The 15,212-nt window shown below is 41.6% G+C and overlaps 1 protein-coding gene across 1 annotated transcript in view; it reads left to right on the top strand.

The window, feature by feature from the left end:
• SLC1A7 (solute carrier family 1 member 7) overlaps positions 1 to 4,135 on the top strand; it is a 47,577-nt gene extending 43,442 nt beyond the window's left edge. The window contains exons 10-11 of the mRNA XM_005027236.6: positions 1,286 to 1,385; positions 3,084 to 4,135. Of these exons, the coding sequence (XP_005027293.1) occupies positions 1,286 to 1,385; positions 3,084 to 3,320 (337 nt within the window). The 3' untranslated portion in view covers positions 3,321 to 4,135. The remainder of the gene's footprint in view (positions 1 to 1,285; positions 1,386 to 3,083) is intronic.
• The last annotated feature ends 11,077 nt before the right edge of the window (positions 4,136 to 15,212 follow it).

Below are 15,212 nucleotides of genomic sequence, written 5' to 3'. Positions count from 1 at the left end.
AATTAAGTTACCAATATGACAGCTTTCAGATGTGTATGTTTTTCTTGGAAATTATGTGATATATTTCAGACTTAAAAGCTATATCATCTATTTGAACTCCCATCAGTTTTAACTAATAGATTCCAAGCAGCTTCAAGTGTAGCACTTGTCTATGGCAACCACTTACTCTTGTGTTTTTACAGTCAATATTTTTATAGATTTATTTTTGAGATGGTGGTGGGTAAAAGATGTAAAATGGGGAAAAACTGATCACTTAAATTACTAAATGAAAAATAGTGAAACTGTATATATATATGCAATATTGTCAAATATATAAAGTTGGATTGGAAAAAAAGGTAACTGAAAATGAAGGATCTTTAAAAGCCAGAGGTGCCATAGCCACCACAGCTTTTTCAGAAATTAACAGGATTTAAGTATCATAGAATCACACAATCATCTAGCTTGGAAGAGACCTCCAAGATCACTTAGTCCAATCTCTGACCTAACACTAACCAGTCCTCCACTAAACCACATCACTAAGCTCTACATCTAAACGTCTTTTAAAGACCTCCAGGGATGGTGACACAACCACTTCCCTGGGAAGCCCATTCCAATGCCTAAAAACCCTCTTGGTACAGAAGTTTTTCCCAATATCCAACCTAAACCTCCCCTGGCGCAAGTTTAGCCCATTCCCCCTTGTATTGTCACCAGGCACATGGGAGAATAGACCAACCCCCACCTCGCTACAGCCTCCTTTAAGGTATCTGTAGAGTGCAATAAGGTCACCCCTGGTCAGTGCCTGTCTAGTTTGTGAGTAGTTATTTAGCAATCTTCTTTTAATTGTGTTGTGCAAATTCTACCAATACACTAATCTTCTTGCTGAGAAAATTTCTTGAGATTGCAGGACTGAGCCCCTGATACCTACCAGAAGGTACTGGTTGTACTGGCTGCCCTTTATGTTTATTGAGTCTGGGCACAAGCCTCCAAATGAGGCCATAACACTGGAGCTTAACATAAAAATACAGACACAGATGCAATCTGTATCCGCTGTGTTAAACCTTTCTAGTGCTGAATCGGTGTGCACGCATCGGAAGGCAACAGCTGCCCTGTTACCTCAGCTACAAATTAACGTGTGGCAGCACAGTGCACTAAGCTCAGAAACAACTGGAACACCCAGCCAGGCTACGTAACTAAACTTCAAACTTGTTAGCTCGTAAAAACAGCCCAACTGGCAGTCAGCTTTTATGACTGCAGTGCTGAAGGTGTAGGCATGTACCCAGCTGACCATTACCATGTCGTTTGTCAGGGACAGGTTTAGAACGATGATCAACGTCCTGGGAGATGCTCTTGCTGCTGGGATCATGGCCCACATCTGCCGGAAGGAGTTCATCAAGGACGGCGATGAGGTAACAGCACAAGAGGCAGGGTGTGCCCGCACAGATCCCACAAGCTCTCAGCTTCCCACGGTTGTTTCATTGAGTTTACAAAAGGTGCTTCAGGCACAGTCCCGGGTGTTTCAAGCCACTGCGTTAGCATAATCTGAAGCCACCATTTCAATAATTTCCATTCTGGGCTAACACAAGCACATTGCTCCATTCTAGACTTCAATCTCAGGCAACTTCATGCGTAATACATTGAATACAAGTCCCTTCTTACAGCTTTGTTCTCTAGCTCTTAATCCATATATCACATGTGCCTCCCTCCACTCCTGTGCCCTTTTCCCTTTTTCCTTGGCATGCCTCACTCAGTCTGTCCTTCCACCAGGAACACCTTCTCTACTCTTCCTTCAAATCCTCAGCAGAGGAGATCTGTAATTCCCAAGCCCGTCATGCTCAGAGGTGCTCCCCCCCACTGCAGCTACTGGCAGACCCTCCCCAGCTTCTTCCCCAGGGACAGGAGAGTTTACACAGAAGGTCCTTCACAGGGACTGGCATCCACACAGCATGTTTCATTTCTGTGTCATTTGTAGTATTCTACTCACCAGCAGAACTTAAAAACAACAGTACTAACAGAAAACTTTTATTTCTGTTATTATTTCTCCCATTTTACAGTCAGTCTTTCTGGTAAATCCCATTCTCGTGCCTTCCCAGAATATGCATTTAAAATTCCAGCTCTTTCAAGTTTTATAAAGAAAGACAGGTCTTATCCTCAGAGGTGCTTAGCACCTGCAGTAATTACTGATGACAGGATTGGGCATGAATACGTTGGCTGCACACATCGCATGTTACACAAAAATACAACCTAATGGGAAGGTACCAGCAGCCACAAAGCCAGAAGTGCAGTCTGGCTCCCTGCATAATGCAGGCCCGACAGTTCACTGCTGTATTTAGAACTGTCGGAACTCAAGAAGAGATGTTTCAAGAATATAAAATCCCTCCTAAGGGATTATTTAGTCATCTGTGATGAGATTTTTCTTTGCATCATGCTCTGTAATTGCATTAACATATACCATCAGTCTGCCGTAAGTTTTGGCTGCATAATTTGCGAGTTAGTAATGTATACACAAAGCCATATTTTGTCAGCTGCAAGCCCACCTCTCTGCCAGTATTTATGTCTTATTTTCCCCACCAGAACTTCTGGTTTGATTTAAAGGACGCTTCAGTATTTAACTTATGAATCACTCCATAAAATCCTCTTTATTTCTTTAGAAATGGGACAAACTAAAAAGACAGGTGTTAGTTCATCAGGTTAGAAGAAAGGCAGGAGGCCACACCGAATGCCTTACTGGTCTGTGTAATTGCACTTCAGAGCAAGCACTGCCCGAAATTCAGCATACTGAGTCCATATCTTTGGAACCTGAAAGTCTAGACTTTATGTACACCACTTCTGTCACTGTATTGATGCAAAGAGGTATCACTGTGGGTAGAAGTTAAATTAAAGTTGTGGTAGAATTTACATTTTTCCATACTTAGAGACTGCCTCACTTTGTCCAGATGGTGCAAAGATGCTTTAGTATATATCAGAGACAGGTCCTGGAAGACTGTGAGGGCCTAGATAATCCTGGTGAATGCAAAACAGACTAGAAGATTTCAAAGTAAAAATTTCCTTCCTGTTGTATCCAGCAAACAGTGGCAGTGTTCCAAATCTTACTGCTTTTCACATAGGTGCCATTGATCTGTGAAACTAAGCCTATTAACATCCATCAGATTGTGGCTTACCAGCGAAATGGCTGCGTGAAGACCATGAATGAATCTCGTGGACCAGAAACAGTGAAAGGGTTTCAGCACCACATACCTGTACAAGTGGAGCAAGAAGAAAGCCCAGTGGAGAATCACACTAAGAAATCCAACAGTAAAGACCACTGCACTATTGAAATAAATGAACTAGAAACAAATGTGTAACTGCTACACTCAGTGGTATCTCACACCCCAGTGACCTGATACCCAATCTCTACCTCACAGCTGGAAGAGGAACTCTTTGCCTTGAACAGAAAAAAGTGGGCTTATCGCCACTCGGCTTGTCCTGGAGCTAGGAGACCAGCTGTGAACGTCAGGAAAGGCACACAGCCTGCAAGAGACATGGGCTTCGTTAGGTGGAAGATCTTAATACTGAAAAAATATCTAATGGATGACTACTGTTTTATTCTGCACTCATTTGACTCCAACATAGTATTTGACACTCCTTTGGCTTCTTTTTTTAAAAGTTTCTTTTTTATTTGACCCTAATTTTTTTAACCAAAGCCTTTTTTTTGTGACTCTCAGTAATTATGAGCACTGTATTTGTATATATATATATATATATTTGCTGTGTGAAAATGTTTCACCAAAACTGCTAAAGATACTAGTTGTGTCTAATATTCATGAAATATAGAATATGTGCTTAGTTTTAGAACAGCGGTAAGAAGATCACACTGATTTCCTGAGCTCAAGATGTGGTGTATGTTACCAAACAACACCTCGAGCAGAGGTGAAGCAAAGCCTGTGATTTTGCAAGAGAGCACGTCAAGGTAATTCTGATGGGCAGCCTTCAGGGACAGGCACTCAGGTGTGATACGTAACACAAACAATCCTAGATCACTGCAGAGCACAGTTTGCCTTCCAAGTGCCAGATTTATGAACCTTTTTTTAACCTCTCTCTTTGGTAGAGTCAGTTCCATGCACACGCAGTGGCAGAGGCAGCGTGAGCCCCAATCCATGAGCACTGGTGCTAATGTGTCCTCACCCGTAGTCTGTCAGCTCTTCTACTGTAAATATGTACACATTTGAAGCTCGAGCTCTTGAACCATGCACTTCATCCTGAGGGCAGATGGTACACCAACTGGAACCTGGTGATGTTGAGTAATATTGGGGTTCTGTGGGGAGTCTGCTGAGGAAACTGGATTGCTATTTTTCATAATTCAGTGGTTGAATTATGTTGAAGGTTTTGCTCTTTCCATAATCTACTGGATCTTTCAGTTCCCATAAAACCTGCTGAGCATGTTTCCAATGTTTGTGATAGAAAACATTTTTAATAAACCTGCCATTTCAAAAACAGGCTGTCTGTGCACTTCTACTATTAGTGACTTATTTCTCTGCCAAAAAGGATAGTGGAAGTGAGGAGACCTTTTCAAAAGTTGGGATTTGATCCAGGGATTGCGTACTACTTCATGCCAATACTGTTGACACATTATATTTAGCTACTTGTGACATATCAGTTTCAGATAACGTGTGCCTGGTATTCTAATACGCTGCTCCCATTCACAGGAAAAAAAAAAAAAAAAAAAAGAAAAAAAAGAAAAAAAAAAAGAAAAAGACAGTCAAAATGGACAATTTCTACACTTGCCAGAAGGAGAAGTGATTCATGCACATGATTAACAGTTTCCCTGTGATGTGCATATTCACCTCTTTTTTAAGGGTTCCTGTTCAGACCATTCTTTTATTATGCTGTCATGAGTTGCCTCTGAAGGCTGTAGCATAGGTAGCTTAAATTTCCAATGGCAAAGCCAGAATGAACAAATGCATTTTATTTGCCTGTAATTCCAGAAGTCCAGGTCCAAGTCCAAGTGATTCTGCTTCCATGTAATAGAGGTCTGACCTTATGACTAGCTTTTCTTTTCTCCATTTCGTAATGGTTTATGTCAAGAGTCAGCAGCTTCTTATCACATAGGGAAGATTTGTAGATATCTTAAATGCACTGATACAATTGTTATTGTTGTGCAGACACTTTACAAGAGGTCTCTTGTCTAATTCCACGAGTCATATAACGTACTTGCTCTACAGAGTGCCATTAAAATGTACAATTTTGGAGGGCTGAGGCTGCTCCATGGCTCTCTGAAGGGGCAGAAGCCTTAGGTAACAAACAAACAACTGATACTTTCCTCCCTGTACTGCCTCCCCTCCTCTCCCAGCTGTACAGACCCAATTATTTATGAGACCAAACAAATAATCAGATGAGTAGTTTTAATTCAAACCAGTTCACATATGTTTTAGCACAGTCCTAACAAACAATTGTGTCAACACGAGTGAAGGGGTGACACGGGGACAAGAACAAGCATCCAGGGATGAAACAGTGGGAGTTCACATGGAGAGGGCAGGATCTCTGCACATGACTTTGCCAGCAGAGAATGTAACATAAAGTTTCACCTTCACACGGTCATTTACAGCTATGTGAAGTGATAGGAAAATCCTGCCAGTCATCCAGCATTTTGCAGTCACTTTGAATAGACACAGATGATGAAGAAAGAGGCTGTGCAGATGCAAGAGTTAAAATAACTAGCTCCAACCTGGAAGGTTTTGGAGGAGTCTGCCCACGCACCATGCCAAGGTACTTGGTGTGCCAAGCAGAAAGCGCTGCCATCCTTAGCACCTTCACACCTTCTTCTCCAGCCACATATAGCTTTTGGCTAACTACAAAGTGCAAACCCTTTTGCCTGCTTGCCTGAGCCAGCTAACCCAGTCTGACACTCTTCGGCTTAGCGATGTCTCAAGAGATCTAAGCCAACACCGGTGCTAAGAAACTATGTGACTTCTACAAGGTGAACTTTGGATGGGATACATCAGCAAAGACCAGAAGGAGCTGGTTGCGCTACACAATTCCTACACAATAATGAAAGCTGCAATTTTGCCCTTTACACTCTATTTGGCAAGTAGAGGATGGGAAGTCTCATGTGTTTGTAGAATCAACAGGCTATTTTAAAATTAGCCTGCATTCAAACCCTATTCATAGACTGTCAAGTTTTGCTTTGCAAATTTGAAATGTGGGTTTTTTTTGTACATTATATATTTTATTTTTGTACATTATACATTTTATTTTCTTAAAATTTGTGGTTTATACCAATATTTGCCTCCCATTCACCCTAAAAATTGCACCAATCTTATCTCACTGTTATTTTTGGCGAGTCACTCTCTCCTGTAGTTTGGAGCCACAGCTTGGTTTCTTGCATTTTGCTTTTACATACTCCTTTTGGGGCGGGTTTATTTTCTGTTGATGCTCTCTAGGGCATTACAGCAAAGCAGCAGCAACGTGAACCCACTGGGAGGAAGGCTGTGGGCCAGTTTCTCACCTGACCTTTATCACTTGTGGCAATAGATGCTGCTAACCAGAGGACTATGGCACTCTAGGTCATTGTTTTGGTAAACATAGGTAGTTCAGTGTAGTGTGCCCTTGACTGGAGCATCTGACTGCTGCTATAGCCATGCTATATTATGAACATAAGACACCACTGCTCACTGTAGAGAGCCACTGAGGTTTTACTATAAGCTTTCCTCCATCTTAGCTTTTTTTCTGCATCTCGTGGTGCTTGTTGTCAAACATCTTGACACTTGCTGCAGTTAGGCTAGCAGTAGGTTCCATAACATATTTGCACGTATGGATCTGTTCACATTTTCCAGCTATAATCACGCTTCTGTACAACAAAAATAATGAAGCTGTTGACTGTTAAGTTAGAGTGCAAATTCTGTGTTGGTAAATATGTTTCTCCTACTGTCAGAGCATTTAAGCAAGCATGTGACCCTTACAGACTCAAAACATTTATAAAAAAATCCATCAATCACTAATTACAACAGTTTGCATGGAATACGTTCAAGTGTACGTGGGAAGAACATATTTCCTAACTGGCAACATTCAGTCATATTCTGAAGTTGCCTCCCCCTCCTGAGAGGAAAGGGAGCTTAGCCATCTAGAATATACTCACTACATCATAGAACAGTGTGTTGGAAGGAAATAAAAACAATTCAAAAGGATAATGCGTTGTATATAGCTGTAGAAGAAATAATTTGAGAAATTACCCAAATTAACAAATACGTATCAGAGACACCAGTTTTATGCTAGTTCATTTGCAACCTCATTACTCCAGAGACACTACCAAGAAGAAAGAAGCTGCTGCAGACTGTTGTGGCATAAAGCATCATTAACGGTATCTTAAAACAGGCCCTTGAGGATTTTGCTAATGCCAAGGAAGTTGTGAAGTGCTGAATTGCTGTAATGAATCCTTGTGCAAAAATTAGAACGGGGAGAAGGAGCCACAACCAGGGCACTTCTGCATCCTACGAACTCCCAGGAGCTTCTGGGTGCCAACCCAAATAACTGCTTATGAAATGAATGCAGTTACCTCATTCTCACCTAGTCTTAATTGCAGCTAAGCCTATTTGTGTCACCTGCATAGGTATCCCAACATACAAAGAAGATGAGCTAAATAACTAGCTGAAACATTAAATCGTATAGATTCTCTCCATGCTACACTAGCAATTCTAAAGTGCTTAGAAAACACAGTGGCTCTGTAACATCACCACATTTGAAGAACTCTCTCTTTCAATACAACAAACATTAACATTGATTTTAGTCCGTCTTTAACAACTGCAGAAGTGATTTGTCACATTTTCAGAGCAGACAGAAAGCTAAGTCTTCAAGCCAGATGAATAGCCTTGAAAAATGACCTCAGCCTTTCTTGTGCTTTCCATAAAAATGAGGTAACTACTAACAGAAGGTGGTCGCTCCGTGCAAGCAGAATGTGTAACCTATGTGGAAAACTCAGGCTGCCTTTGATCTTGCACAATGCTAAGCGCTCCTGTGCCTGCGTCTCCATAGAAAGCCCAGGTGCATTTTGACATCAGGACAGCTATCTTTCAGTACAGCCACAGTGGCGAGGAGGAATTGCTGGTTTTCCCCTCCAGGCACTAAGCTGGCTGAGATCACAGCCTTCCAGCTGAGGACATAAAGTGATGTTTTTTCCAAGGGGATGCTTCTTGTACTTATCTTACAGTGCAGGAGGGCATCTTTCCATAGTAATAATGGCTGGAAAATATCTGACTGCAGCACTCACAAGAAGAGGCCAGAGAACAGGCGAATTTAATGCATCCATTTGCTAAGGGCTGAGTTGCAAATGAAGTGCAGGTATCACATTTCCCACTTTAGCCTATGATTTCATATACAACTGAAGAAGCAATAAAGAGGCAGCATATGCTCAAAATTACACCCCCTACCAACTACTTTGGAGCACACCAAATGACACTTGTGGAATTTATGAGTTTGTCCCACATAACCCCAAATGGAAGAGAGAAACAGACCAGGAAGGGTGCTCATTGCTGTAGTTCAGTTCATTATTCACTACCTCAGACTCCTCATGTGATCCATGGTCAAATGACCACAAGAATGCAGGGTTTGCTTCCCATCTATAAACCAAGAAAAAGCAGGTTTTTTAATTCAACAGGGTGTTTCACAGCAAGGATAAATCAGTTGACCACTGAGACAGTTGCATGACTCTTTAAAGAGGACTCATCTGATTACCTTGGACTAGCCACTTCTCTCTCTCAGGAAACACAGAATCACTGTCTAGAACATTCACAGGAATTACCAGGCCCCCGTAGTAAGTGACAAAACCTCAGAATCCATCATTTATAAATCATCAACAGTTGCATCTCCATACCCTAAAAGATGATGCATGGGAATGGATTTGGCATAGCTGACACTTTTGGCAGATTTGTGTCACAGGATATTTCAGATATTTTACAGGCTGTCAAAGTGAAAACAGAGCGGTCTGTTACCGAGAGAGGTATTTTAGGGAAGGAATAAAGAAGCCTTCAGGAAGACAAGATGCTGAGTATTGCTAGGTGAAGAGAAAGAGTGTTTAAGTGTTTCTTCCCCTGCAATAGTATCAGACCTCTTCTTTGCTGGCTCCAAGGTGAGAGGGTACCAACAGCTGGAGATACAGGGATGGAGCAAGCCACCCTTCTTCTCACAGAGCTTCTGCTTGTGGAGAGCCACTAAAGACAAAGCAGAGAGATTTACAGGCATCCACAAACAGCTGGGACACGCTGGACACCCTGTCACAGCTAATTCTTTGCTACTTCTCACTCACTGAAAACTACTGGAACAGATTATACAGTTAATGGAACAACTCTTTTTCTTCTCATATGTGTGATAACATGAAAAGTTATTTGTATTCCCACAAGGACTTTTTGTGGTAGGGCATTCTGTCCTTCCTTCCAAACTGGCATCAAGCATTCAGTCCGGCACAAGAACAAGCGAGTACTGTTGCTGAAGTTAAAAGTCTTTTCAGTTAAAAATCATTACAGAACTCCGGACTTCCCATGCCACTGGGAATTACAGATGTGCTCAGGAAAGGTCTCAATTTTGCTCTTCAGGTTCCACCATAGGAGCTTTTCTTCTTTAAATTCTGCATATGTTTCTTTAAAAGCAGTCGTCTTTCATCACAAAGAGGTATCTGCATTTCATTTAGAAATTAAATATATGTTGTATGCGTCTGCACACAACACTAGCTGAAAGCCAGAATTTGACACACCACATGAAACTTACTGTACTTAATTATTGTTTTTGAACTTTCCTGCTAAGGATATAATATCTCTAGTTGTACTTTTTTCCCCCAAAGAAGGGTATTTTAATAAGATGGAAAAATAGGGGAAGCAAAACAAGAAGTGTTTTATGTTCACAGATATCTCACATTACATCTGTTACAAATACTGTATGGGCTAGATGGTAAAACCAAAAGAAAAACAAGACTGACCTTAAGATGTTTCATTATGATTTCATTGCTTCTAGTGGTTTTATTGGATTTTACCACTAGGCTATTAAAAACATGTGGAAATTATACAGAACTAAGTTAAACAGTGCATTTTCAACTCTAATCTTCCATCTTCTTTTCCATTTGAATACTTTAAATAGTTCTTTTATCTTTCATTAGTTTTCTGGAAAACAAACTCAATATGCTGAGATTGAGCAGTCTATATTTTATTGATAGTTTACTCAGTAAATGTATGTTCTTTATTTAGAATATATCATCCAATCTTCTCTCTCTCTCTCCTAATTGAAGAAAGCATTTCTCTGACATTAAATCCTTCCTAACCAAGTATCTGGGGAGAGAGGAGTCAGAATGGACAGGAGGGCATCAAGTCCAGCACTGCGGTTGAACTTAGCTGTAGCAGAAAATCCAGAAAGGAAGTCTCAAAGCTCTCCTTCGATGGAGAAACTTTCTACTGTGACTGCACATTCTCAAATGGTTTTCCACTGGTTCTGTCCACAGGACTAAAGTATGGCTCTGTATGATACCTTTTGTGCAAGTAATCTGCAGCTCTCCAGAGGAAATAGGTATCACAGATTATCTGCATCCCAGATGTGTTGTTCCTCCCTTGTATATAAAGCAGGTGGGAACAACCTGAAGGACTCACTTTGGTTGTTCCTACTTGGTCTGGCATTGGCAAACTTGCTTTGCTTGTTCCTATCTGCTTTACAGAGAGGGTAGGAACAAACAAAGCAATTCTTCCAATGACAAATCTTTGAAGCTGTGGATGATGAGGGCACGTCAGTGTGTGGCAACTCTGTTGTCTTCAGCATGCCAGTGAAGTGCTTTGGGTGTTATCCTGCTGCTGCATTTGAGTTAAACAGCCCTGACAGAGAGATCCACCACAAAGATGGGAAAAGATCTAGAGTGCTACATAAGTAATTAAAGTTCATTTTAATCCCACAGAAAAGATATACCAAAAGTAAAATTTATTAAAGCTAACTACTTCAATGACTGTCAACAAACACACAACCATATCCTAACTAAAAAAAAAGCACAACACTCTCTCATTTCTCACCTGCAATTAGAGCTGAGAATACTGTAAATCAATCTGATTTTTTTATCAGAACCAACATTCTTAACAATATGATGATCATATGCTAAAAACAGATTCTGGAACTACCATGGGGAAAACTTGAGATAGCCTGTACAACTGTGTATTAAAACAGCCTTAGCCTGATTCAAAACCATTTAAAGAAGGACTTTACTGATGGACTGTTTAATGTCCTTGGATACTACTGAAGAATTTTTATGGAAACACTGTATACTGCATTATTAGAACACATTTATCATCCACTGCCTCCACATACATCTCACAGCTGGCTGACTACAATAGCAGTATGAATCAGAGGTACAGGGCACACCAATATTTTCCTCACTAAAGGAAATGGAGTTCTTTAGGGAATTTACTCACTGTTTTTACATTAGCAACATAATAAAGCAATTACAATGATCTCCATAGATTAAACCCATTAGAGAAAGAAATATCGTGAATAAATGAGGCTTAATTCATATTAAACATATTAAGAATTTTATATAAGTTTTTAGGATAACTATTCCCATGCCCAGTGAGAAAGATTTACCAATAACAGAGTGAAATCAGTTAATAGGATACTGAACGCAGAAGTTTTCCAAGAGACTGCATCCCATCAAAAATATTATTTGAAAAATATGTCGCTATTCTTATTACTTTGTTGTAAGCAGAATTAGTGGGCTGGGTCAACACAGTGACAAACAGATCATGAACAAAACTCTTGTTCACCATCAGGAATCACTGTCAAAAGACAACAATCGTGAAACTTCAGTCAGACACTGCCAGCTGGCTTAAGCCACCAAATGTGCATAAAGAAGAGCAGATTGTCTCTCTTCACAGAAGTGCAGACGAAGTATGCTCTTCTTTGTCTTTATCTAGCAAGGCTGACACCAGAAGCAACGGAGTGTGAAGGCAGTTTAATGAGCTATCCGTAACATTTCTTTCTGCCACCTCTGAAGAAGTAGAGTACGACCTAGCTGACAGTGAAATACAACTTCCAGCCCAGCTCCATTCACTGCTGTTTAGTCCATGCAGCCAGGGATAGCTGCAGGCAAACACTGTAAATTCAAGACAGCTCAGCTGCAGTTATGGCACAAAGGAAGAGCTGAGAAGCATAAGGAAGGGCTGCTGTTTGCAGACCCCTCCTGCCAACCCTCTCTGCATGGACCACTGAGGGGCAGGAAAAAAGGCAGCTGGGTCCCAGGGAGGACACTCACTGTTCTCACCCATTTTGTTAATTTAAGTGCATAGCCTCCCTCATACCTTCTGCTACTCCAGATCCTCATCCTTTTCAGGAAAAATTCCCTCTATCCCTCTTGCACAGCAGCAGCAGTAGAGGGGTTCGTACCACAGGCGCCTAACGAGTAGGGCTGCCAGCCCGGCTCTTCAACACCTGCAGGAGTTGGAGGATCCTTTCCCCAGCTGCCCTTTTAATGGACAATCCAGCAATATTTATGGGAGGGAGCTAAGGAAAATAATCTCCAAGTCCCCAAAGCAGCTATTGTTTTCCACAGAAGATCCAGAAGATCTTCACCCCGCCATGGCTGGCTGACCTGGAGGCCGAGGGTGTTTGCTGACCTTCAGGGGAAACGGCCCTGCAGCAATGCTGCCACTGCCAGCAACCAGCAGCTTATTATGGGCTGCCACAGCTCCTCTGAGGAGAACCTCGCTGCCTCCATCCTGCCTCCCCACACCCATGTTCAAAGGGGCAAAAGTTTCATCAAACATCTTCCCAAAATGGCCGCCGGTTCCCCTCACAACTCACCTCAGCATTGCGCCTCCTCCTTCACCACAGCGGAGCCACCGGCGGCGGGATCTCCCCAACCCTCACAGCACACGGGATGGTGCCAGAGCCTGTGGGGGTCTCTTTGGTGTTTGGGGCCGAGCCCTTCACTGCTGTGAACGTTGAGCGTGGAGGGAGATGGGCTCCCTGCATCCACTCCGAGCCCCGGCACCTCAGTGTGGGCCCTGTGGCCCTTCCCAGCACCCCAGAAGGGAAAAGGGGGAGACAAAACCTGTGGGGATGATACAATTACTCTAGACTTTTTTTTCCAAGAACTGCCCCCCAGTAACAAGCCCTTAGGGTTACCCTGAGGGGAACAGTGCAGGGTAGGAGTGAGGGGAGGGCTGCAGAGTGGGGAGCAGGCACTGGGCACCCCAGTCTTCAGAAGGGGACGGCCACAGAGGCGAGGAGCCTGAAGGAAGGGCAACAAGGGGGAGAATGGCTGCAGTGCCCTGTCCACTTTGCAGGCACGGCTGGGCTATGTGCCCACCATCTGAAATAAAAGCTCATTATCCAGGGGCTATTTTTGGCACACATTGAGTTCTTTATAGTTTATGTGCTGCATTTGCACTCTTCTTGCTGGGAAAATTCATATCCAGTCTCAGAAAAATACCATTTTCCCCGTTTTGGGCAGTACCCTCTGTAATGAGGAAACATGGCCTTTAAAAGAAAAACAGCAAATAAACCCAGATCTCAGTTTACATACAGACCACACATAATACCAAGCATGTCCAAATGCATACTTAGGAATAAAGTTGCCAACTGAATGTTTTATACTTCAACATTTCACTTTCCATAACATCTATGTCAGCATTAAATACTTGCTATTCCTCTCTTTCCTAAATCCAAGCAGTTCACAGGAAGAAAGTCACATGAAAACAGTGGTTATGTTGTCCTTTTCTGGCCCAAATTTGCAGCCTAGGGAGATGCCAACTTCCTAGCTCTCCTCATTTTCAGTGAAGGCCATAAGAAAGCAAGACTTTGTTCTTGCATCCTGTTCTGGCTTGGATTTTGGGATTACAGGTTCCATCCACAGACAAGACAAATATGTGGGCATAGTCCTGTGGTCTTGACTCTTCCTCATCACCTCTCCTGGAGCCTCTTATCCCTTTGAAAGCATGAAACAAATACCAATTGGTTTGGTTTTTACTGGGCTAGGTGTGGGTGGGCATTGTTGGTGTTGCTGGGAAAAACTGTCCCCTCCAAAGGACAGTTCAGTGTGCAGGTATTAAAAACAAAAACAAAAATAAAATAAAATAAATAAAACAAAACAAAAAACTTGGAAACGGGTTTCTTAACTGTACCAGTCTATAGTATGAGCCCCTTTGACTGTCAGTGGGTCTCTTTTGGCAGAGGTTGACTCTCGCTTAAGTATTAAACTTTCATCATCTTGACATTTTGGACCTGATTCTAAAAAGGTGCATAAAGGTGCTTCGAGGTGCTTTCACCACTGCATTCTCCCCACCAGACTCTCAAGGAATTCAAAGTTGCTTGGGGGCACCATAATTCTCACAGAATCGCAGTGTAAGTCATTGAAGTTTAAAGATAAACAAACACTTCTACACAAAACTGTACAAGTGTGCAAATTCTCAGCTTGTTCAGGAGTATAGTAAATAAGTCTATTTCACCAAAGACTAGCAAAACTGGTCACTAGGGTTTGTTACTAGCGATACCTCAGTAATTTAAGAAATATTCTGCAAATATTTCACATAGAAATCTGTCCCAAAAGTTAGTTGGAAGGCTATTTTATTGCTCAGCTGTATAGCTAGTATTCAAAAAGTTTTTGGTTTTTTTTTTTTTTGTTTGTTTGTTTGTTTGTTTGTTTAGGGCCAAGTTGTTTTGTTTTTTTTTTCAGGAAGCAATCTTTCCTTCTATGGTTCCTGACCATCCTGAATCACGTAAATTAGGAAGTATCAGCTCAAAATTACTGTTGTGCTACAAGAACCCAAAGGGAGTGTGGAACTAGATCTCCGTCAGGAAAAACAGCTGGTAAAGAATCAGGCCAACTGTGTTTCCAAGTAAATCCTGGAATACAGTGTGCAAAACAACACGTGTTAAATCAGAAATCCTCAAAAGAAAAGACCATTTCCTCAAGCAGATTAGCTACCTCAGATGAAGGACATTATAATCAAAAGGGAACCTTGCCATCCAGGTACCTTTCTAAGTCTTCTTTTCCTTGATTTCTTCATTTTCTGTAATTTGAACAGGAGCTGAGAATATTCAACATCATAAAACAGGTGAGGCTTTAAGAGAGTACGATAGCAGGTACTGTCTCAAGACTTGAACTAAACAAAGAAATTTCAGTTGATGCTTAACAGTTTCTTCTTAAGATACCCTCACACTCACTTATCTCTTTTGCTTCATTAGTCTCACTTCTAATGTACTGATATACAATATATGATAAGTTCTGCCACATATATCAT

The sequence above is a fragment of the Anas platyrhynchos genome, chromosome 8 (genome assembly GCF_047663525.1).
Source record: "Anas platyrhynchos isolate ZD024472 breed Pekin duck chromosome 8, IASCAAS_PekinDuck_T2T, whole genome shotgun sequence".
Taxonomy (NCBI): Eukaryota; Metazoa; Chordata; class Aves; order Anseriformes; family Anatidae; genus Anas; species Anas platyrhynchos.
This window is presented reverse-complemented; position numbering and strand designations above follow the sequence as displayed.